Below are 23,648 nucleotides of genomic sequence, written 5' to 3'. Positions count from 1 at the left end.
TGGTGCATTATCCTGCTGTAAGTAGCCATCAGAGGATGGGTACATGGTGGTCATAAAGGGATGGACATGGTCAGAAACAATGCTCAGGTAGCCCGTGGCATTTAAACGATGCCCGATTAGCACTAAAGAGCCTAAAGTGTGCCAAGAAAACATCCCCCACACCATTACACCACCACCAGCAGCCTGCACAATGGTAACAAGGCATGATGGATCCATGTTCTCATTCTGTTTACGCCAAATTCTGACTCTACCATTTGAATGTCTCAACAGAAATCGAGACTCATCAGACCAGGCAACATTTTTCCAGTCTTCAACTGTCCAATTTTGGTGAGCTCGTGCAAATTGTAGCCATTTTTTTTCAGCAAACAGGATGCTGGATGGATTTAACGATTTATAACATACCTTTGTTGTCGTGCCACACTCGGATTTTGCACAGATTTCCGAGGTTGGAGTCGGTCGCGATATGGAAAATGTCCAGACTGTTTCTTGTAAACGCTCCAACTTGGTCCAGGTGACGATGTCCACTGCGGCTTTCGTTGCCATGGAGACTGATGCCCACGTGGGCAGTGGTGCCTGAAATGGAGCTCTTATTACTCTCAAAAGTCATGTGTGTAAAAACACAAACGAGATGTATGACTTCTACGCTTACGGATGGCAAAAAAAATTTATAATAAAAATCATCTCCGCCTCCTCACCTGCTCCTCGCGACCAGCCGGTCTTGACTTGGATCTCGTACTTGTAGAGTCCGTCTTTCCCACACAGCGGCACCACTGAGGCCTGCCTCAAATCCAGCTGGTCCAGTTTCCTGAGCACGGCGGCGGCTACAGCGTAGCACAGCAAACACATGACACACACCAGCAGCACCACCAGACTGCGGCTGATCACTGGGTCCTGCCAGAGACAACACACAGAAACAGAGAGGCGCATAAGTGTCGAAGACCTGGTGTCGTCTTGAAGAGAAAAGATCACCTTCTGTGATTTGCACAATAATGCAAATGTTCGTTAATTGATGAAGCTCACTAGGAGAGTCACTCACGTGCACGGTGAAGGTGACGGACTGCGGTGGGACTAACAGGCTAGCGCCAAAAACAGTTAGGTGACGTGTGCTGCACACAGCTTGCCCCGCGCTGGTCTCCGGCAGCGGGACCATCCCATCTGTCTGCCACATGTTCCCCGACTCGCTGAAGTACTGACAGAGCATTACGAACACGGCCACCTCCACACGGATCTGAACTGGCCAATCAGGACTGCAGCCTGTCGTCACGTTGATATAGTGATCCTGCGTGGTGTCATACGAACTACACGGACATGACGATAGAGATTATGCAGGTGAGACACACATACTATTTACATAAAGCTTGTGCACCATCACTACAGGCTGTATTATTATATCTGTAATATTGTTTCTTCTCTTACAGCGGAGACAGGAAGAAGGTGTAGCGCTGATGTTCGAGGCCCTCCTTCTGCACCATGCTGAGTGTGATGCGTTTCCTGTCTGTGCTGGTGTCCTCGTTAGGCTTGTCGGAGGCATGCAGGTAAGCCATGATCCATGGATCTGACTCTTGTGAATCTGGAGAACCTGCAAGTAAAGAGGATCTGCATGAGCATGCTAGATTTAACATCCATTAAACACATCAGGTCAAGCGAAATGTCAAATTACCTTCCGGTACGGTAAAATTGAATTGGACGTAGACTCCAGCTCGAGGGTTGTTGTTCCCTGTGCTCACTTTGATGATCACCGATCCGCACCTGCTCACATTCACCGCGCCTGCCGGGTCCAGCTTCACCACTGTGCTGTTCTCGTTCAGTCCCATCGTGGTGCCATTGTTCAGCACGACCCGGATGGCCTGGCTCTCATCTAAGTCCGCTATGGGGATCTGCGAGCCGTTGACGGTGCGGAAGTCCATAGACGCCACCTCAGTGGATACGGTGTAATTGGGAACGAAGTTATACGGGTACGGGTTGGGCTCCAACTGAAAGATCAACTGCACGATCTCCTGGATGCTCAGACTGGAGTTGAACGCCCAGGGGATTGAGAAACGGGAGCACTCAGGGGCGTTGCTTGAGCCGTAGCACAGCAGGCTGTGGGGGTCGACGCGTTTCCCTGCGGCCGCTATCTCAGTTCCATTCAGGATCAACGGCTCCTCGTTTAGCACTCGGGACAGCATCATGATACGCATGAGCTCCGAGGACAGGGTGTAGGCTTTGGCGGCTACGCGCAGGGGGTGGGGCTGATCCATCAGTGACTGCAGGGAGATTGTACCGCGATCCTCTGGGTCTTCCAGCAATGACGCCGCCGCCACACTCACCTGGTGGATCAGATCCCCTGCGGAAACAGGTCCATACTATTTCACTTTGGCAGTTTAATGAAGTTATACGCTGCTTTTCATCTTATCTTTTGCCCCTATAAACTCACCCCCATTTTACCCCTTAAAGCCCTACATGTGAATGAGAAAAGCGCTGTTGCACACGCTCACCCATAATGTTCAGGATGTTGTCTGCGATCTCCGTGGGGGTCACGGTGCCCTGCTTGGTGTCCGTCTGTAGAATCTCCAGCATGGACTCAAGTTTATTCAGTGTGCTGTTCTGACACTCCTCACACACAAATTCCCGGCTGACAGCCTACACACACACACACACATACAGAGATCGTATTAATTTCTGGACCTCACTTTTCTGCATTTTCTTGGCCAGTGTAGTTATCCCTTCTTATAAATTCTCTCATTTTTATTTATTTAATGTAACTGAGATTCATTAGAATGGAAAAATGCATTGCTCTTGCATTCTGTCTCACTAAGGGTACGAGTGAGTGTGTGTGTGTGTGGGCTGTGTGTCGTGTGAAAATTGAACATAACCGCAATTTCATTCATGTCTAATAAAATTCACGAGCAGATTTATGTATAAATAATACATAAATCGTGTGTGTGTGTGTTTGTCTCACCGTGCACTGTGCAAGAGCAGCCGACGTCTGTTGGATGTCACTGACGGTGTTGAGGTCGAGTGATGTCAGAGCCCGAGTGATGTTTCCTCTCACATTCACTCTATACTGCCTCTCCTGCTTCGACACACTGCTCCATTGCACCATGCCTTGTTCATACTGCGCGCACACACACACACACATACACACACAAAGACACGTGATTACCTAAAGATGTACTTAACATAAACAAATAAATAAACGAAGAATTTTATTGGCCTTGATCTGTCTCAGTGACTTGAAATGACTTTCATTTCAACCCCAAAGAAAGTTTTGCCGTTTACTTCTCATTTCAGCTCTGTGAGCGTTTCCTTATATGGAGTTTTGTGGGCGTCACCGAATGCAAATCAGCTGTGCTGTACACAGCACATGGTAGATTACATCATTGTTTCTTGAACGAATTATTTATTTATCCACAGAAATATGATTGTAGCAAAAACATTAGCAAAAGACTGAAAATAGCGGCTTGTTGCGAGAATCTGTCACGTGGTTTTGTCACACAGTCGTGAACCGTGCTGTGAAAAGATCAAGGTAATGGAAGGATGGATAGTCTGACCCCATTTAACACGGTGATGATGGCAAGGGAGAGCTCGCGGACTCGCTGAGAGTCGCCCTGCTTCAGATGCTTGTTCAGTGTGGTGGCCGTCATCATGCTCAGCCAGTGAGCCAGACTGCTGAATCCAACAGGAACCTGCGGCAACTTCACCTTCATGGACCTAACACACACACACACACACACACAGGTATTACACAGAGCTCCAGCCTAGAGATCTGCACTGCAGCCTACACTAGCCGTCAGTGATGAACTGAACTATAGTAACAAGATAAAAAAGTAATGAGTGCTGGAAAGAGAAAGTTGGTGAATTCGGGCACAGCCTGAAGCCATGACTCACATGACTCCCAGGGTGAAAGCTGAGCTAAAGATGACTCACAGGCTCCAACTACAGGCCCCCTGAGGTCATGCTGTTGCATCCCAGCACTCCTACACTTACAGCATCAAACATCATGCTTTAAAGGTGTGGCCTGTAACGTTTGACATTACATCATTCCAAAGATTTTACAAATTATACAAGGAATAGCCAAACTAAAGATTTGGTGGTATTCACCAGATCTGGCTGTAATTTCTTTTTTGGGCTGTGTTTAAATTTCCATATATTTTTTCCGACCCAGAAATTAGCCAGTCTTGTTGTTGTTGAGACGGTTAAGGAAAGGAGAAAACAACAACAGTCAATCTAGTTAGTGTTTTTTAACCAACGTTTAAAAAACCCAGGAGGAATAGATTCCATTGGCCGACGTTTAAGATTCTACACACTGATGAATAAAGTACAGCAAGTTGAGGGTTCTGTAAGGTAAAGGATCTCCCAGACTCAACAGACATGAGTAAAAGCTTCGGACTATTTTATAAACCAGAATACAAAGAAATAAAAATTCAAAAAGCTTGCAAAATATGAACTAAATATAAAATAGCCGTACTTATTCATATGTTTTAAAAGCACAGCCTAACTATACTGTAGATGGATAACGCTAAGCAATGACTCACTGGTTGAGGGCGAGGATGGATGCCCCCTGGTGGTCCTCCACCGTGATGGAGACTGTGACATTGTACTTTGCCAAGGGCAATCCAGGAGGAAGGTAGGTTGAATGTTCCGGACTCGTTCCTTTATACACGCAAAACTCTTCACAGTACATCCTATAGCAACGCGACACCATCAGACTGTAGACCAGCGGAGACTCTGTCTCATCTGAATCAGTGTAGCCTAAAAGAAATGAGAGACCAGAACAGGATGTTCATCAGGTTCATTCGCCAGTCCACCGAGCTGTCTTCAGGCCACACATTATTTATCCACTATTCTTCCCCATCTATAATCAATGTCTACTGCCATGGCATGGCATAGTGTTGCTTCATCTGTCTCATCTACCTCATACCCATCGATCTATCTGTCTTTAGTCCTGATCATCTTGCTCCACTTTTCTCACTGGTCCATTGACCTGTCTTGAGTCCACACATTATTTATTTATGAACCTCTCCTCCTCAACTCTAGTCCATGTCTCCAATATAGTATCATTCTTTCATGCACTATCTTTCTCACCTGTCTTTTTTCTGACCTTGTTACCCTGCCTGTCCATTCAGTCCACATGTTCTTGCACCACCTTTCTCACCTGTACATCTGAAGTGTACTTTATCCAGCAGCGTGTGCACCTCTATCCCATTGCCGTCCGCCCACAGCGAACACGACCCCCCAGCTGGTGGCAGATTAGGGTGGAGCTCTATGTTTGCCACGCCCGCCTGCTCCATGTTGTCATCTGTGACATGCAAACTGAAGACGTAGGAGTCCCCGTCCCGCAGCGCCCCCTTCCTGAGCACCAGGTTCATGCTGTCCTGGCCTGTTGTTGTGGTATTCAGGTCCAAAACCAGTGACTCGTTGTGATGGTTTACTGCCGTCCAGCGCTAATGACATACAGACACACAAAACATCACATGACTGAGGGGTTTATTCTGTATAAAACACCTTGCATGGACGTCTAAACAAGAACCATGTGGATTCTATCACATCATAACAATGACATCATTTTTTGCACTGTCCTGGGTTTTCCTTTGCTGGTTTCATTCTGGAGCCATGACATAACACGTCAAAGTAAACATTTAGAGATGAAGAAGAAGAAGAAGAATGTTCCTAAGGGAGGGTGGGGAAACATGACTAAGCTCCATCTCCCATGACCTAATCTCTGTTTCTCTGTCTGTTTTGACGATCTTGGCCCTTCTTCCATCCGTGACTCGTGAAGACCAAATACAGACTTCACACCTGTCACCAGGACTGGTGAGGTCATAACGCTATTCCCAGCCGTCACCTGGGATCTCTTCAGACCAGTGTTACATGAGGTCATTGTGATGAACGATCGAGTCTGGAGGTTTCTCAGGGCAAAACCACAAGAAACAGATTGATTTGGTCAAAGTTACAGCTTTCTAAAAGTATTTAGGGATAGCACTCAGTTAAGATTCAATTATTTGTCCCATGTACCTTTTACAGTACTATTAATATTTTTTCACATATCCCAGTTATGGAGCTGGGGTCAGAGAGGATACGTTGCCCCTGGAGCAGGTGTTAAGGGCATGCCTTGCTCAAGGGCTCAACCAAAGCAACTTGGCGGTGCTGGGACTTAAACCCCCAAAAATCAAAAACCCAGAGTCTTAACCACCTGCTCCGTCCTCCAACCTCTGCTATCCACCTTGTCTCCAGTCCACATCTCAAGTGTTATTGTGCGAGGTGTTGTTGGCGAGGTAACAACATGTCCCACAACACTACCGTAAATACTGCAGTAGAAAGCCTACCGTAAAAATATGAACAAATGTGTTTAATACAATTACGGTAATAAGAAAATTGCATTGTAGACATGCTATACATTGCTAGTCTGGTGACTTTCTGATCTTTGAAGCTGTTCTTATGAAAACCAGGAGTTATATTCAAAATCACGGTAATTGGTATTTTAATGATGTGTAATTTTTTATGTTGAATCATATTCAACAACGTTAGGATTATTAACAAGATCATTTGTGTGTTGATGTTTTATGCTTGTAGACTGTTTTAACATGAGTGCAAAAGTTTAAACCCCCTCTGTTGTAAATATTACATGAACCAACACAGCAGTTTCCCCCCCAAAAAAAGGCTGCTGAGAAGAAGCTTGCTCTCCTGTCAACACACTCCATGTAATCTTAACACGAAAAGGCTTAAAATGACTGACGACTTGGATGTTTGTTGCGAGCAGTCAAGTTAATGATCAGAACGAATCAGTAAGACGGACAATATCGATCTTCCACTGAGCTGGAGAAGTCGAAATAAAATACAACCTGCCGTTAAAATTGACAAAGAAACGGCAAACAAATAGCGGGAGATTAGAGGTGAGGGGAATGAAAGCGCCCATTTTATATCGCAATCAAAAATGTCATTGATTTTTCTTTTAAACCTTTGGACCAAGAAGAAAAATCTAAAAAAAAAAAAAAAAAAGCTCACTTGCAAAGATTTCATCATTTTAAAGTAAGGGGATATAAATGGTTACGCCTCAGTGTACGTCTCTTTAAACTTCCACACTCCTCAGTATTGATCGGTGTCATAGTTGGAGTTCATGAAGCGATCCTTACCCCTCTGTAGGGACCCTGACAGTTGCTGCAGGTCCCCGCCAGGTAGACGTAGGTGTTCTGGCTGATCTCATAGCGAGACTGAGCTTTACACGATACGCACTCCAGGGAGACGAAAGGGATGCGGCCGCTCTTCACTAACACCTGAAGACACAGAGCAGAGACACACAGCCATTTATATCACTACGATTGCTACTGTGTTCTAATGCAAAAAAAACACCCACAAAAACAATAACAATATTTCAATAACAATCAGGTCATGGAGATGACCGGGAGTACAGCACGAACATCATACATTTTTACCTTAAAAACTAAAATTTTTAGTTTTTTTTCGGGAGCCGTTCAAAACTTGTTTGCATCAGTGAAAAGCCAAGCGGAATGTTTTTTAAAATTATTTTTATCTATTATTTAGATCTATTAAAGACATAGCACCGCGGGTAGCAAGAAGAAAACGGAGCCGCTGCCAAAAGGAATCATAAAGGAAGGTTAAGTGAGGTTTAGTGTCTATTTTTTTTTTTTTATGTTTTACTTCATTTACATGTCTCCGAAATTGGTAATATTGGTCATGTTTTTGGCTGCATTTACACTATTTCCTACGGGAAAATATGTTTCACAATATGAAATTTCACCCTAAAAACCCGCCTCCGGGACGGATTAAATCCGTATGGCAATGTAATACTGTATAATAATAATAATAATTAAAAACAACAATAATAATACCACAATATTCAAATATATTTAATATAAATATCATCTGGGAGGGAACCGAAGTACCCGAGCGAATGAGCGAATTTATTTTACATGAAATCATCCCGTGCCCGCCCCTGGCCTGGCTTTCATATGTGACCTTTTTCTTTTTTTTTGGAAATCCCATAATTTTGTCTTTCTCTCTCATGTTCTCTCAGACCTGTCACCAACACAACAAAACATAACAGCAAAATAACAGCCTCTAGGCATTCTGGCCTTTTTCGAACCCTGTAGAAAAGTGAGATAGAGGTCATGCAGGTCATGCATCGAGTTCCCAAAAAAAAGGGAAAAAAAGCACCCATCATCTGTGTGTCTCGAAATACAGATGAGTGCATTTTCGTGTCTTCTCTATGAATAATTGAAGAAAAAACTGATAAGCGAGAAAACGATTCATAGATTCAAACAGAAATGTTTAACTGACTGTAAGCGTGTGCGTGTGTGTGAGAGACAAACCCATTTTAGCTTTGACCTCCCAGGCAATTAGCGCCACGCTATAACAAAAGGTACCATCAATGGAGCTTCTTAACCACTATCTCTCATTTCTGATGGATGCCAATGGAGTACCAAAAGGAGGCGGTCCCACTTGTCTAGGCTTTTAGTCGTCTCACTAAACGAGGCCACCCAATCATGACGCACCTGTGACTCGGGTTCTATTAAGCCTCCAGCGGATGATGCCGATGACTCACACAGTGAGAACGATTGCTGTGAGGGGATATAATTAAACTCGCAAACCCACAGAATGTGTGACAAATGACAGTGTGTTGTTTTAAAAAAACGATCAGCACTAACCTTCTGCGTGGTCCATTCTGGAGACATGCGGTCTTTGCTGACGGTCAGACGGAAGGTGTACTCGACGTCCACGTCCAGCTCGGATCCAGAGATGACCAGGTCTTTCGGACCCAGGCGGAAGTTCAGAGTGGAGCAGTGTGACGCTCCCTAAGAGAAATGGAAATGAAAGGGCGGGGTCGTTTCTAATAGTTGTAAACATCGGAATCATATTAAATCCATCAATTATATAGAATCAAAATTTGTCCTCACTGTAGCTGTAGAATTTATTTTAATTAACTTTTATAAAAGACAAAATCATTTTTCGACATAATCTCCTTGCTTTTCAGTGCACTTTGTCCGTCAACAAGCTTCTGTATTTCATCATTAAAAAAAGTCTTAGGCTGAGCTGCGAGCCACAAATGCACTGCTGTCGTCACTTCTTCATCGGTAGTAAATATTCGTCCTCGTAGGGCTGCTTTCAGTGGACCAAACAGTCGAAAGTCTGATGAAGCGTGATCAGGACTATAGGGAGGATGCTTTAAACCTACAAGATCAACTGACACATTCACACCTGCGCAGCACTGACTGGGGAGACAGCAGAGTTGAACGGAAAGCGCGGATAAGCCGACATACGTTTTAATATAATTGACGTGCAGATAAAAAGTTTTCTTACATCCAGTTTGTTTAAGCAGGAAATCACTAAATAAGCTAACCCTGACCTTTCGCTCTGACACAAAGCCACACAAACTCCTCCTGGTGCACCTCCTACCTAAGAAACCTTTACAGAACATCCTGTTCGCAGCGCCATTTCCGTGGCTCTCAGACAGCCACCTCCTTTATCCGTCTAACCGTACAAAGAAGCTACCATGAAATCATTACTTTTTTTTATTTTCCTTTTACTGTTTACTTTCATGTGTTTCATTTCTAACATCTGCTCTGATATATAATTCAGGCTGACCCTGTTGACATTGCATATTTTCTTAAATGAAACCTGTCTGGGGAACTGATTCAGTTACCTAACGTTAACTTCTTTTAGTCTCTTTTTTTTATCATTGACGTTTTACTTGAAAATAAAAATTTTCAGTAAAAGCATGTTCAAAAGAAGAAACTATCTTTCTATATTTTTTCTATAAAGTTCTTGCTAGTAAGTATAAATCCATTTCTCCATCTGACTGGCATTTTCCAGCATTCCAAAATGTTTAGATGTTAAACTGGAGCGTCCAAAAAACCCCACTGCCCGAGTCTCTGCCAGGAAAGGAGAGCGCATGCCACAGTAATCCTTTTTTTTTATTATTTATTTTTTTTATATGTATGCAGAAAGGCAAAGGTTGGGAAAATGACACGCCAAGAAGGAGCAGAAAATCTCTTTGTCGAAAAAAAAAACAAGGAAAATCTAAATAAATCATATCTTTTAATTATCTTTTCCAGTGATTTTACTAGGCAAGTATCTGCACTCTTTATCCACTGCTGGGTAACACTCACCAACGAGGCTGTGCTCAGAGTGTAGGACTTTAAAACAGGCTATCAAATAGATTTTTGTACATTGTGAGTTTCCATTTAAAAGCATGCTTCTATGTTTTTCAATAAAACACATTAATAAACCGTGTAACGTGTGAAACAAATGTGTTCGAAAAAGAAATTATGAATGGAGATCACTTAAACACTTCATAAAGATGCAGTAGAAAGCAGAGCTACTATAGGTTTAATAGTAAAAGAGCATTTCCATACACACAAAAAACACTTAATTTCGCATAAAGATTGGCACGGCAAAAGATCATATGGTCTTTTTGATTGACCCTATTCCAGAGCGATGGGTGAGTCAAAGTGAGAAGGTAAGCGCATAAAGCGATGCACCCATCATGCATAGTGGACACTCTTCAAGCCTTTGGAGACAGTGTTATTATTTACATTTACATTTAGGCATTTGGCAGACGCTCTTATCCAGAGCGACTTACATTTTTATCTCATTACACATCTGAGCAGTTGAGAGTTAAGGGCCTTGCTCAAGGGCCCAACAGTGGCAACTTGGTGGTTGTGGGGTTTGAACCTGGGATCTTCTGAACCGTAGTCCAATGCCTTAACCACTGAGCTACCCCTGGCCCCAGATTATTATCTGGGGTTGCTTCAGTTGCTCAGGTCTAGACTCAGCAACAAAATGAAATCAGCTGATGACCTGCATGTAGTGAAAGACCAGGTTATCAGATACATCGAGTTTTTTTTCCCTGATGCCACAGGGATATTCCTATTGAAAAAATGGTGCTGGGGGTCTGAGGAATTATTTTCAGAAATTTATTTATTCAAAGCTTAAGGCAGTGGCCTCTGAGTGGCGCAGTGGTAAAGTACTTGCCCTATCATCCGAAGATCGCTGGTTTGATTCCTGGGTGATGCTGTTACCTCTCACAGCCGGAGGTTCGATTCCCGGGTGATGCTGTTACCTCTCACAACCGGAGGTCTATAGAGCTGATTGGCCAAGCTCTCTCAGGGGGGAGGAATGAGAGGGTACTCTGTGCTCCCACATTAATCACGGCTCTACAGCCAATCAGGGGCGTCTGTGAGCTCGCGCACGCTTTCCTCTGAGTGTGTTACTCCGCCCCTAACGGTGCGTGAGCAAGCAGTTCAAAAAGATGCGGTCGGCTGGCGTCACACGGTTTGGAGGAAACACGTAATAGTCTTCGGCCCTCCCTCCTAGGTCACGACTAAATTGGGGAGAAAATCGGGAAAAAAAATTCCCCCCCCCCCAAAAAAAAGCTAAAGGCGGTAAATTAAATCTTGGAGTGTGAGACTTTTTGGGGGCGCTGGGTATTGTATCTAATAAACCCTAATAAAACCGAATTTGAGAGAACGGTTTGTATTTTCTGTGTTTGATTTTAAAAACATTTTTGGTTTCAAGTTAACTTAATACATTTTAAAACATAAATCGATTCTAACTTGAAACTGACTCATCGATTCAGTGAATTGACCTGACCAACAAAGGATTGATTACACTGCATCATTAATTACATTTTGCAGGCCTATTTAAAACTCTTGGGCAATTGCTGTTGTACCGCTGGAGTGTCGTGATGTGGCCCAATTTAATATTTTCAAGCTACCGTTAACAGTGTATTCAATTATTCTCAAGGAAATGCATGTCTTTTAGCTTTTATTTATATATATCTGCAGCAAAATATCAGTAACATGTCAAACTGCATTTTTTGCTTTCCCAAAATGACCTCATACTATATCTTAAAGTTATTCATGGAAAACAGGTGATAACTCTTACCTTAGAAGTATTGATGCATTCCCAGTGATAACTAAGCAGGGTCTGACTTTCTAAGTCTTCGTTGGGATCATAGGATTGATTTGCATTCAGTTGCAGGTCTTGTGTTTTTGACCACACACGATACGTTCCACCCTCAATGATTGGTACCAATTTGGCAGACATCACTGACAGCTGAAGACAGGCAGATTTTTCCAAGGGAATTCCTTTGTATGACAAGGAAAATATCAAAGTGTAATTTTTGGCATGAAGTTTCATCTTGGGTATTGACAGTTGCAGCTTCCGGACATCAACTTCTGCGGGAAGATGGACTTGTGGCGGAGTCAAGTGGTTTTCGAATTCCTGGCAGTTAGAAACTGAGAAGATCTTCCAGAGATACTCTGCACCATAGTGAACACAGCCTTTGAGATCCACTTTTGCTTCAACTAACGCTGGTTTGGAACGCCAGATGGTTAACTTCGGAGCTTGAACCACCTGGACTTCTGGTTCGATGCATTCTAACACACGTATGTTCACCTCAAAGAAAGCAGTCGTCCAGCTAACCAGGTTGCTGATGTTGACTTTTGCAGTGTAGGTTTCAGGCAAAGAATATACATGACTGACAACAGACGTATTGGAAAGCAAGTCAGGACTTCCATCTCCAAAGTCCCATTGGTATCTAAGAGAGCTGAGTCCCATTGGTATTTGCGAGCGCTGTGGGATAGGACTTGCTTGAAATATTACTGTCTTGTTAATAAAGGTGTCCTGGGGTTTAGCTTCTAAGTTAGCTGATTTAAGGATATTCTGTACGAGAATGTTCTTGGTTTCATTCTGAATGTTAAGTGCATTAAAGGCACTCACGCTGATGGTCAGGACACCTGGCTCCTCAGGTACATATGTAGCTTTTGGATCCAACTTGGTTGTTTTGGGTCCATGATGAAGATCAAAGGTCCACAGGTACGTCACAGGGTTGCCGGTCTGTATGTGAGCCTCAAAGGTCTTGGGCACACCCACAGGTATAGCTTCTTCACAGCAGTCCAGGATGGTAAGTTTGGTAATGGGTTCCAAGACACAGATATGCAGGTTCCTCCTCTCTGAGCTAATTTGATTCCAGGCGGTCAGGTTAACATAGTAGTTGTCTACTCTGCTGAACTGGTGTACATAGGTAAGGTTGGGGTAGACGGTTGCATCGCCACTGATGCTTAAGGTATAGCTAACCGAGGTGCCAGATGCAACAGAGATGGTAAACTCTACATTCTCACCAACTGCAGCATTCTTCTTGCTGGCCTTGAACTCAAGCCCCTGAATTCTGTCCTGCACAGTAAAGTCACGAGCTAAGATCTCACTACTGATGTCATTTGAGACATTCAAAGTGACCGTGAAGGTTCCCGGGGAAGAAAATATGTAGGAAGTGGCCTGTTGAGTTGATTTCGCATGATTTGGCAAAAGCCACGTCCACAAAATATTAGATCCAGTTTGGACGTGGCCAGTGAGAGATACGTTGACTCCAGAGGCTATAAAGTTCTGCTCTGTGACATTGGTTGTGGTGAAGGAAACTCCAGAAACAGGTTCTTGGATGTTGATCAGTACTGAAGCCATTTCTTTGCTAACCCGGTTTGAAACCTCCACACCTACTGTCTTCAGCCCTGGAGTGTCAAATACATACGAGATGGTAGACTCACAAAATTGCAAAGGTTCACCATCTATCCGCCATTTATACTGCAGATCACTCCCTGTATTCGCAGTCACTGTCATGTTGGTTATAGTGTTGATGGCTGTAGGGTTTGGGGAAGCCTCCAAAACAAGCATTCCAACAGGATCAAGAAACTCAATAGTGCGGTTAACAGCTAGCTGACCAAGCAAGTTGGTGGCCTTTAAGACGACTTCACAGAGTCCAGGTGTGGAATAACTGAGTTCTATGTTCTTGCCGGTGAGATTGAGGGCAACTGTATTTTCAGATTCTCTCAAAAGGTTCCAGCTGAAAGACATGTTAGTGCCATCTTTTAGCACAGCCTGCAAGTGCAGGATGCGATTAGTGGCAAACCAGCAACTTTCCCCAAGCTCATCAGACACTATCTGTAAGCCTTCCAGCTCCCGTTGTACAAATATATAAATGCTAGCCTGAGCAGTACTGATGTCATTTTCAGCAGTTACAATTACGTTAAACATCCCAACCGAGCGAAATGTATAGAACATAGGGTGTGTGCCTGGAATGGAGGTACAGCGGTCACAAAGGATCCACGAGTAACGCACATCATCTCCTTGATCAAGGTGCGTCTCAAAGTGGACGGTTGCGTTCAAAGGAACATTGACAAGGCTGGCATTGACTGAAAGTCCCTTAATCGGGGCTAAAACTGTAACAGAAATTTGGCTTTTATTTTCACTCACGTCATTCTTACCAAGAACGCAGATGTCAAAGATCCCAGAGGAATTGTATGCATGTGTCACATTGTGCCCTGCAAGGACTTCTCCATCCCCAAAGTCCCAACTGTAGTCAACGTTATCTGAGACAGAGTAGGATATGAACGTGTAATCCTGCCCCAAGGCCAGGTTGTTACCCTTTGTTCCATTATGTGTTATCAACAGATAGCCCACAGGTTGCTGTACTTTAATTTGGACTGTGCTAATGCTGTGAGAAATGTTGTTTTGGACTGTTACCGTTATTAAATACAGGCCTGGACTTTTGTAAGTAAAAGCCATCCTGTCATGACCTGGAATAGGACTATTTGAGTCACTGATCCCAAAATCCCACAAGTAAGTGTAGTCAAATTCTGGAAAAGTGGTTACGGTAAAAAGACTTTCCTCTCCAAGTCTGATAAATCTGCTGGAGGGTTCAAGAGTCACATTGGAGACTTCAGGCTGGACGCAGATCCAGTTAAAAAAATTTGCTTTGTTCACACTGCTTGACATGAGGAGAGAAAGATGGTAATTCCCACTACCTTGGTATGAATGTGTTATAGTCGGGGTTCCGTATCGAGTTTCATTAGCAGTCCCATCGCCAAAACTCCACATATACTGATGAGCGGATGCATTTCCTGATACAAGAGCATGGAAGTGAATATCCGTTTTTTCCTGCACACACCCAACAGGCTCCATCCATAGCACCTGCAGCACGAACACCTGAACATGTACGGATTCCCATTTTGAGCTGACCGCATTAGTAGCTGTTACATTGACCGTGTAGTTTCCGTCTTTGATGTAAGTGTGCTCCACTAGTGGTTCTGTACGCATAAGGACATTTCCGTCCCCCATGGAAAAAGTCCAGCTGACATTGTTGCCTGCTTCCAGAGTAGCCACGATGACTGTAGGGGTGTTGAACTCTGTAGGAGTGGATGCCCTAACCTCCAAACCATCAACATCTTCATACACCATGATTACTTTGCAGCTGTCTTTACAACTAACAGTGTTGTTAACATTCACACAGACGGTATAGGTGCCACTTTGCGTGTAGGCGTGATAGACCCTGCGTTCACGTCCCTGCTGAAGACTGGAGTTGTCACCGAAATCCCAAGTGTAGATGATTCCATAGGGGGATGGCAAAGGATGAGCCTCAAACGCAGCAGGCTTTTCAGCTTGCAGAAGCTCTGGTTCAGTTTTGATCTCCACTGATGTTAAAATGCTGAAGACATACACATCGAGCTTGTGGGTTTTGTTCTCATAGCGGTTGAAGACAGACACCCTTAAGTTATACTCTCCTGCAAGAAAAGGAGAAACAGTGAGTGGGAGTACAAAAAAGCCACATGATTTCTGGAATCAACTCATCTGTTGTATTTCATTCGTTTTACTGATTTATTTACCTGGTTGTTGGTATGTGTATTTGACTTCATGCTGCAGGACAATCCGGTGCGCTGACGGGTCAGGGCTCTGACGGTGGGCAACGTAGGGTGGTGTGAAGTTATGCTCCATTTCATCTCCATCTCTGAACACCCATCTGAGACACAGTAAATTAACAAGAAACAACCAACTCTCAGAAGGAACAGAAGAAGGCAATTACCAAATTATCTGTGCTTGACTTGAGTCAGTTCACAAAAGTATAAAAGTAAAGCTTGGACTAGAGAAGTTAAACATAAAGCCTTGTTGAAAAAAACTAGACATGAAAAGGAAGAATGGTCACACTCCTGACGATAAGGGACTTGAAGTAAAAGTGGTTTTTAACCAAAGTTCTCTTTGATCGTCTTCATCTCTGATATTAAACTACTACTGAGATCTGAACTCAAAATCAGAATGTAATATCTCTATTTCTCTTATTCGCAGAGTTTGCCGGTAGGGAAACAGTGAGGATCCTGACAGAAAGATGAAAAAGTAAGTTATAGAACACATGAAAAAAAGAAAATTAATAAAAGAACACAGATGTGTCTCACAGCAGTCAGGAAAAGAAATGAAAAACAGGGTGAAGATAAAAAATTTAAACCTTACATGCATTAAAGGTGTATATATACTGTATATACACACACCAATCAGTCATAACACCACCACCAGATGAACTGTGTCTGTGGGGACCAAATGCCAGAATGTCTGGTCTGATCCAACAGAAAAGCCAATGACAAAAAAGAAATTGCTGAAAAATGCACCAGTTCATGCTGAATTTGATAGAAAAGCTGCAGAACACTTTTGCACTACAGTCTGCCATGTATGGCGCCAAGCAAAAAACAAGTTTAAAGTTATTCATATCCCCTACAAATTCCTACAATCTTAATCTGATCAAGCATGTAGGAGGTGCTAGACAAACAAGTCTGATCCATGAGGCCCGACCCGCAACCCACAGTTCTTTAAGAATCCGCTACTTATGTTCTGGTAGTAGACACACCAGCACACCTTGAAAGGTCTTGTGGAGTCCATGCCTCGAGAGGCCAGAGCTGTTTGGGTAGCACAAGGGGAACCTAAAGCATGAGTGCATATGTGCAAAAGTCCTGACCCCCCCCAATTTCTTCATATTTTGCCTCCAAAGAGCCAGACTTTCTTGTATTTTCATTTAGTCTTGGGGAATATTTCTGCAGGCTTCTCGAAAGACTTTTTTGGATCTCATATTTGGCATGTTTGTTTCAGTCCAGTCCCTATACCCAAGAAGTTTCAGAATTATTTTTTTTTGTTAAGCTAAATAATGACCCCATGTAACATATAAAATGAATCAGTAAGAAACAGGTGCAGATGTAGAGAACAATGAAAGATGATGAGTATAACTGGTGAACTATTAATTAAAATGTATTGTTACAAAACTAACTGGAAAGTGGCGTCCACTGAAATGTCGACCTCTACTGAGGCACACAGAGACAGCTGTTCACCCTGAGTCACGATATCAGAGACGCCTCGAACGGTGATCTCGCTCATGGGGTTCATTTTGTCCACAGTCACATTGAAATCCTCTGTTACGTTGCTCACGTGGTTTGTAGCCGTTACCTAAGAAACCAAACAAACCTTAGCTCAACTTTACAGAAAAAGGAGGTCTTTCTGAAATTTCAGATCAGTAAAAATTACACCACTGTAAAATAAGGAAGAATAGAAAACAGAAATGTAAAACACTTTAAATACAGTAAATCCCGAACATATGAACGAGTTCCGTTCTGAGAGCTCTTCTTAAGTCCAATTTGTGCATAAGTCCACCAAACATTGTCTAGGTACTAGGATAATGGCTATACACAGTATAAAACTAACACTTTTTATGATCTCGTCCTTGTTCTTTAGAATCTACCAGTGGATAAAAGATTCATGTTAAAAGAACAAGCAACATCTGCCTTCTTTTTACCTCGCTTCATTCTTTTAATTATTTTTTCACTTTTGCGTCCCTCATTATTTTTTGGCGCTTCTTAACAGTACCAGCTTCGTCGCCGCTGCTTTTAAGCTAGCTTCCAGGCATCCTGGGATGCATGCTCCATGCACGGACATGTAAGCTAACTTCCACGACTAAACATGCACAGATAAATGTTCGTATCTTCATAAGTTCGTAAGTTGAATGTTCATATGTAGGGGACTGTATGTCGAAAATCTTTTAGCTCACATCTTAAAGCGACTGAAATTTTCGTGTTCAATGTACCTGCTTGAACTGTTCTTTAAAATTTCATTAAAGTTCTTATTCAGCCATGTTCTCACCGTGAGTTTATAGACAGCAGCGTTCTGGTAGATAATGTTAAGAACGGTGTTGTAATAGGTGAAATATGGTTTATCATCCACTGTCCATCTGAACGAGGGGTCGGTTCCTCCTTCTACAGATGCTGCGTAACTCTGAAAGTGAAAAAATTATTATAAGACAAGGACAAAGACAGCCCTTTTAGATGTTCCAAGACATTACAAAAAGAGGCAACACAAAGTGGAAACAGATGATCAGAGATGTGAACCTTATCAACAATACAGAAATGTCAAAAGGAGAAAGTCATTATGGCAGCAGGAGAATGAAAAATTAAAGGGCCATAACCATCTGATTTAAAGATGAAGACAACCTTGAAACCAATTATAAGCATAAACATTGAGTAGATACTGTAGGTAGTAATTGACCGTGGAGAGCTTTAAAATTAGACAAACGTGACAACACAGAATTCGCAAATGTAAAACCATCATAATTATACTATCTTGTCATTGATTTAAAATACTCGGATGAGATTTAAAGTGTGCTTACTACTACAGTCTCCATTAGGACCCTGTGGGCAGGATGGGGATAAATATGTAGACCTCGCAGTGGCTCCTCCACTCTCGCCTCAATCTCCAGATCTGCCTCAGTTACTTCACTTTGGGCATGTAGGACCACCTTAGTATGCCCTGGTGTGGAGCCTAGTTCAAGGTCCAGCCAGGCATAGAGGGTATCATTGTTTGACATGACAGTCTTGCATTCGATCACTGTGGACTCTAGTTCCTTTGGGCAAAAACTTTGGAATGGGACTGTTTTGTTGTTTCCTTGCCACCCAATCACAACACTGTGCTCAGAACGAACCTTGACCAGAACCCAAGTATGGTTAGGAAGGAAGTAGATCGTGCCGTTATGGTTGGTTGGATAGACCAAGGTGACGTTCAGTGAGGGAATGACATGGATTGCACAAGAGGCGGCAACATGGAAATCAGGGTCATCAGATGTCACTTCTAGGCTGTAGTCACCTGTCTGGGGTAGGCCAGCTTTGAGAAAGGGACCTCGCAGTTTGGTATCGCTCTGCCCAACGTATAGCACCCTAATCGCACATACAAGCTCATCCACCCACTTTCCATCTCCAATCAACTCCAGAGTTTCGTTAGAGTCCAGCCAATCAGATCTATTCTGGACCAGAATGCTCTGTCTCCATGGTGACGAGGGATCCGGAGAGCACTCGAGTAGCCTCGAGGAACCAGCATCATGTTGAAGGGCAATAAAATCACCTGGGACAACTAAGAGGTCTTCAATTTCCTCCTGGACCTAAGGGGAAAAAAAACATGCTTAAATGTGAGAACCTAAGTAGTGGCTTTTTAAAAAATGTTGAAAATTCTCAAATCCTAAATAAAATTTTTGACTTTTTGAAGACAGTTATCTCACCAATATGTGTGAGGAGAACTCAGGCGGCAGGATAAACGTGACCTCTCCCACTAGGCTGTAATGCGGCCGTACGGTGCCAGGAGGCAGGGGCTCCACCCCAGAGCAATTTGGGCATGACCCTGGTTGGCACGGGCGATTCAGGGGCAGGCAAGAACCCACAAATGGACACCACTGGTGCCACACGGGGCATGGTGGAGTTTGGGAAGGAGGAGAGGAAGTAGTGGTGGAATAGGTGTCATTTGGCCAGCTGTCGAGGGACCGACACATAGCAATGGGGCCACAGAGATCACCGCATCCTAGAAAAAAAAAAATGGTAGAAACAAGAAGTTGTTGTTTATTCATTATTTATCTATTTTAGCCTGTTGTAATCCTTTCTTACAGTACATACACGTCACTCATGGTCTAGATACACTCATGGGTGCTTAAGTTAGCTCTTGAAGAAACAGTTACATCTAGAAATAAAAGTAAGTTGTGCAAACAAGTGTGATCGAAAACCTTTTCCAAAGAGCTATCATTTCATGTTTTGATATTTCTTTGTACTTCTGGCAATTACATGATTCTGACTTGTTAAAAGCTTATACGTCTTTCCTTCGCTTTTAATTGCTGACCCAGACCACAGAGTTATCTAAAAGCTTTGGCGTTAAGCTCTGAGAGATGTCAGGTTTGAAACAAACGTGACTGAAGGGTAAAAAACACTTGTACCATTAAACATGTGGAGGAATGTGAGGTCTAAATTCATACCTACTGTAGACTCTGGTCAGAGAGTGTTGATTAGTTTTCCATAACTGCAGCTCTGAGAGTTTAGAGCCTATAGCTGCCAATCGCTGGTTTATATTAATGCACTGGTTGTAATAAATACGGGTATCCATAGCAACAGCTCCCTGATCTGTCACATGATCTAATGGTAGTAATAATAATAATAATAATAATAATAATAATAATAATAACAATAATAATCACGGCTAACTGTTATTTCCCAAGGAAAATCATAAAAAATTGTTTCCACTTGGAAAGGAGTCTCCAGTCGCAGTGCTTTAAAACAGTCAGACTTTTACGTCTAAGGACAGAGAACTTTGTGTTCTTTTTTGTATTTCTTTTCTAATTAACTTTAAATGTAAGTGAGAGAACAATTTTCCCCTGGATGTCGCACGACGTTAAATTTAACTTTAATCAGATAAAAAAGGAAGTGCCATTCTTAAATTTTTTGCAAACTGCTGCCTGAGACAAATTGAGAAGGTTCTGTTACAGAAAAAAAAGTACTTCTTTTTTTCCAGTTTAACTTTTTTGATCATAGACTTTTGCTTTCCACCCTAAAACGCCCTGCCGTGAACAACGTTAAAATGTAAAAGGAGGTTTAGCACACTGTCTCGGCTGTCAGTTTATTGGCGTGTCGGCATTGAACGAGCGAGACGATTGCTTTCTAGAACAGCGTGCTGTCTCGTAATAACTGTAATAAACACCCCATAATGTATGGAGGGGAGAAAAAAAAATGACACGGAGATATTTTAGTGAAGTGTGCCGACGAACAGAAAGGCATTAGGAACGTTGGGAGTCCAAATAAGGAGAGGAAAACCGAGAGATGAGAGAAACGGAGAGAAGAAAAGTGAGACAGATGTCTCAGTATGATTTTTATTTTTTTTTTTCAAATCAAGCCTCGCTTGTTCTTAGAAACCACTTTCTTTCATTTCTACTTTGTAATTCAGTCACATCTTCTCTCTCTTGCTTCAAAACAAGATTTTCCTTTTTGTCCAGTTCTTTTTGCCATTCTTTATCCAGAATCAATAATAAAAAATAAAAAAATGGAGTGTGCACGTACTCTCCGTCCCCACTTTCACACTCGCCTGTCTGGCAGGACTGAAAGACAGGGAGCAGCAAAGACCTCTGGGTAAAAGGTAAAACACAGAGACAGGATAAGGAGAGTGATAGAAAGGGAAGAGAAAGAGTGTGTGTGTGTGTGTGTGTGTGTGTGTTTACCTGGCAGCAACAAATGAAATCCACTCTGGCAGTGTGGTCGGTACACCTGGAAGCGTACGTGTGTATGTGCGCTCAGAGTGTGTGTGATCAGCTCCAGAGATGAGAGACGGCCACTATGAGTAAAGCTTAGATATGGAAACAGGAGCAGCTAAAAACACACACACACACACACACACACACACACACACACACACACACACACACACACAGCAGTTTAAATGTGATGGAATAAAAAAAAGCGCTATGCAAATACATACCTAGGAGTAAATGTGTGTGTGTGTGTGTGTGTGTTTACCTCCACACTGCTGGCCAGAGTTTCTGTTCTAGCTGAAGATGAGACGTCTGGACTGATGACATGTCTCTGGCTGTTGAAGACAGGCATGCCCACGCGATACACTCCTGCATCAGACACACGCACTGCAGGGGGAGGAACAGAGCCATGTGATGAGTTCCTGATAAAAACGGGATGTTCTGCCCTCTCGTCCCGTTCCACAGACTGGAGAATGAACATCTCACCGGTCCACTCCCAAACAGCATACAACGGCTCTTAACTTAATACACTGCCGTAGGGTACCTGTTACCGTAAACGGTGTGTTATCTGAAGGTTCTGTTGAGCATTTGTGAACATTTATGCATTCGCAAGATTTTTATCCAAACGTTTGTGATCTGACCTCAGCAGAGGTTTTAGGGCATTGCTCGCTCACTCACTCTTCACTCACTCACTCGTTTATTCACTTAATAACTTCCTGACACACTCACTGACCAAAGAACTGACTGTTTATATATTATAGAAAAATGATATTTGAGAAGAAAATGTAACGTCTCCGGGTCTCACGAGGTTAACTTCTTAACTTACTCACTGACTTATTTACTGACTTATTTACTCAATTACTGACTGACTTATCTTCACTGACTTGATCACTTTGTGGTTTAAATGCTGACTGACTTGATCACTTTCTGACTCACTTTCTGCCCGACTTATCGACTTAAATTACTAATAGTGATTTAAACACTGACTCCATCACTTACTGACTGACATACAGTACTCACTTTCCTCAATGACTTCCACATGAACAAATACTGACTTATTTACTGACCTAACTTACTGACTTACTAACATATTGGGAACTTATTTAATTACTGACCTACAGACTGACTCGTTAGCCTAACTAGTGAATTATTTGGTGACTTACTGACTGACTGACTGACTTACTAACTTATTTACTGAATTATTTACTGACTAACTAATTTACTGACTAATTTACTGACCTTCTTGGTTTAGGGCACTGCGAAAAGGCCCTCACTCACTCACTCACTCACGCACTCACTCACTCACTCACTCACGCACTCACTCACTCACTCACTCACGCAGTCACTCACTCACTCACTCACGCACTCACTCACTCACTTACGCACTCACTCACTCACTCACTCACTCACGCACTCACTCACTCACTCACTCACTCACTCACGCACTCACGCACTCACTCACGCACTCACTCACTCACTCACTCACGCACTCACTCACGCACTCACTCATACTTACTGACACACTCACTCACTCACGCACTCACTCACTCATACTTACTGACACACTAACTCACTCACGCACTTACTCACTCACCCTCTCACGGACACTCGCGAGCGCCTTTCAGAAGCGTCCTGTAGTTAGTATCGACTCGCCCACCTGTCAGAAATGTATTTAATAATACACAGAGGAGCACAAACAGCGTTTCTGAGAGAGATTACACACGTCCCAGATGATGCTCATTCATTCATCTCACCATCTCGCTCTCTTCATCTGTCCGAGTGAAGAATGAGCCGGGATTCAGGAAACGGATATAACGAATCACAATCATGCCCCAGCAAATGGGACGAGAGGAGAGGCGCTGTGCATGAAAAAGTCAGCACGCACACCACTCATACTGTGTGCACACACACACACTCGCACACAGACATAGTGGATGCAAGTTTAAATTTTAGCACTGAAAAGCAAGTCAGTAAGTTAGTTGAGTAATTTAGTATGTCGGTCAGCCGCTAAGTCAGTAATTTAGTCAGTAGGTCACGAAGTACTTCAGTAATTAGGTTAACGAGTCAGTAAGTCAGTACATTAGCTAGTAAGTAAGTTAGAAAGTCAGTACATGAGTAAGAGAATTAGTGAGTAAGTCAGTATTTACACTTATTTACACTATAGTGTAAATAAGTGTGATGACTTATGACTTACTGACTCGTTAACCTAATTACTGAAGTACGTCATGACCTACTGACTAAATTACTGACTTAGCGGCTGACCGACATACTAAATTACTCAAATAACTTA

General features: G+C 42.9%; 1 protein-coding gene across 1 annotated transcript in view; it reads right to left on the bottom strand.

The window, feature by feature from the left end:
• The window catches only part of pkd1a (polycystic kidney disease 1a), a 74,404-nt gene that overhangs the window by 15,057 nt on the left and 35,699 nt on the right, over positions 1-23,648 (bottom strand). The window contains exons 9-28 of the mRNA XM_053476673.1: positions 21,624-21,745; positions 21,329-21,476; positions 19,355-19,650; positions 18,473-19,237; positions 17,950-18,081; positions 17,084-17,259; positions 15,660-15,793; positions 11,887-15,557; positions 8,649-8,795; positions 7,116-7,256; positions 5,138-5,426; positions 4,518-4,734; positions 3,534-3,693; positions 2,942-3,097; positions 2,478-2,622; positions 1,661-2,326; positions 1,417-1,579; positions 1,037-1,298; positions 696-891; positions 403-573 (exon numbers count right to left, since the gene is read on the bottom strand). Of these exons, the coding sequence (XP_053332648.1) occupies positions 403-573; positions 696-891; positions 1,037-1,298; positions 1,417-1,579; positions 1,661-2,326; positions 2,478-2,622; positions 2,942-3,097; positions 3,534-3,693; positions 4,518-4,734; positions 5,138-5,426; positions 7,116-7,256; positions 8,649-8,795; positions 11,887-15,557; positions 15,660-15,793; positions 17,084-17,259; positions 17,950-18,081; positions 18,473-19,237; positions 19,355-19,650; positions 21,329-21,476; positions 21,624-21,745 (8,157 nt within the window). The remainder of the gene's footprint in view (positions 1-402; positions 574-695; positions 892-1,036; positions 1,299-1,416; positions 1,580-1,660; positions 2,327-2,477; positions 2,623-2,941; positions 3,098-3,533; positions 3,694-4,517; positions 4,735-5,137; positions 5,427-7,115; positions 7,257-8,648; positions 8,796-11,886; positions 15,558-15,659; positions 15,794-17,083; positions 17,260-17,949; positions 18,082-18,472; positions 19,238-19,354; positions 19,651-21,328; positions 21,477-21,623; positions 21,746-23,648) is intronic.

This window comes from Clarias gariepinus, chromosome 18 (genome assembly GCF_024256425.1).
Source record: "Clarias gariepinus isolate MV-2021 ecotype Netherlands chromosome 18, CGAR_prim_01v2, whole genome shotgun sequence".
Taxonomy (NCBI): domain Eukaryota; kingdom Metazoa; phylum Chordata; class Actinopteri; order Siluriformes; family Clariidae; genus Clarias; species Clarias gariepinus.
This window is presented reverse-complemented; position numbering and strand designations above follow the sequence as displayed.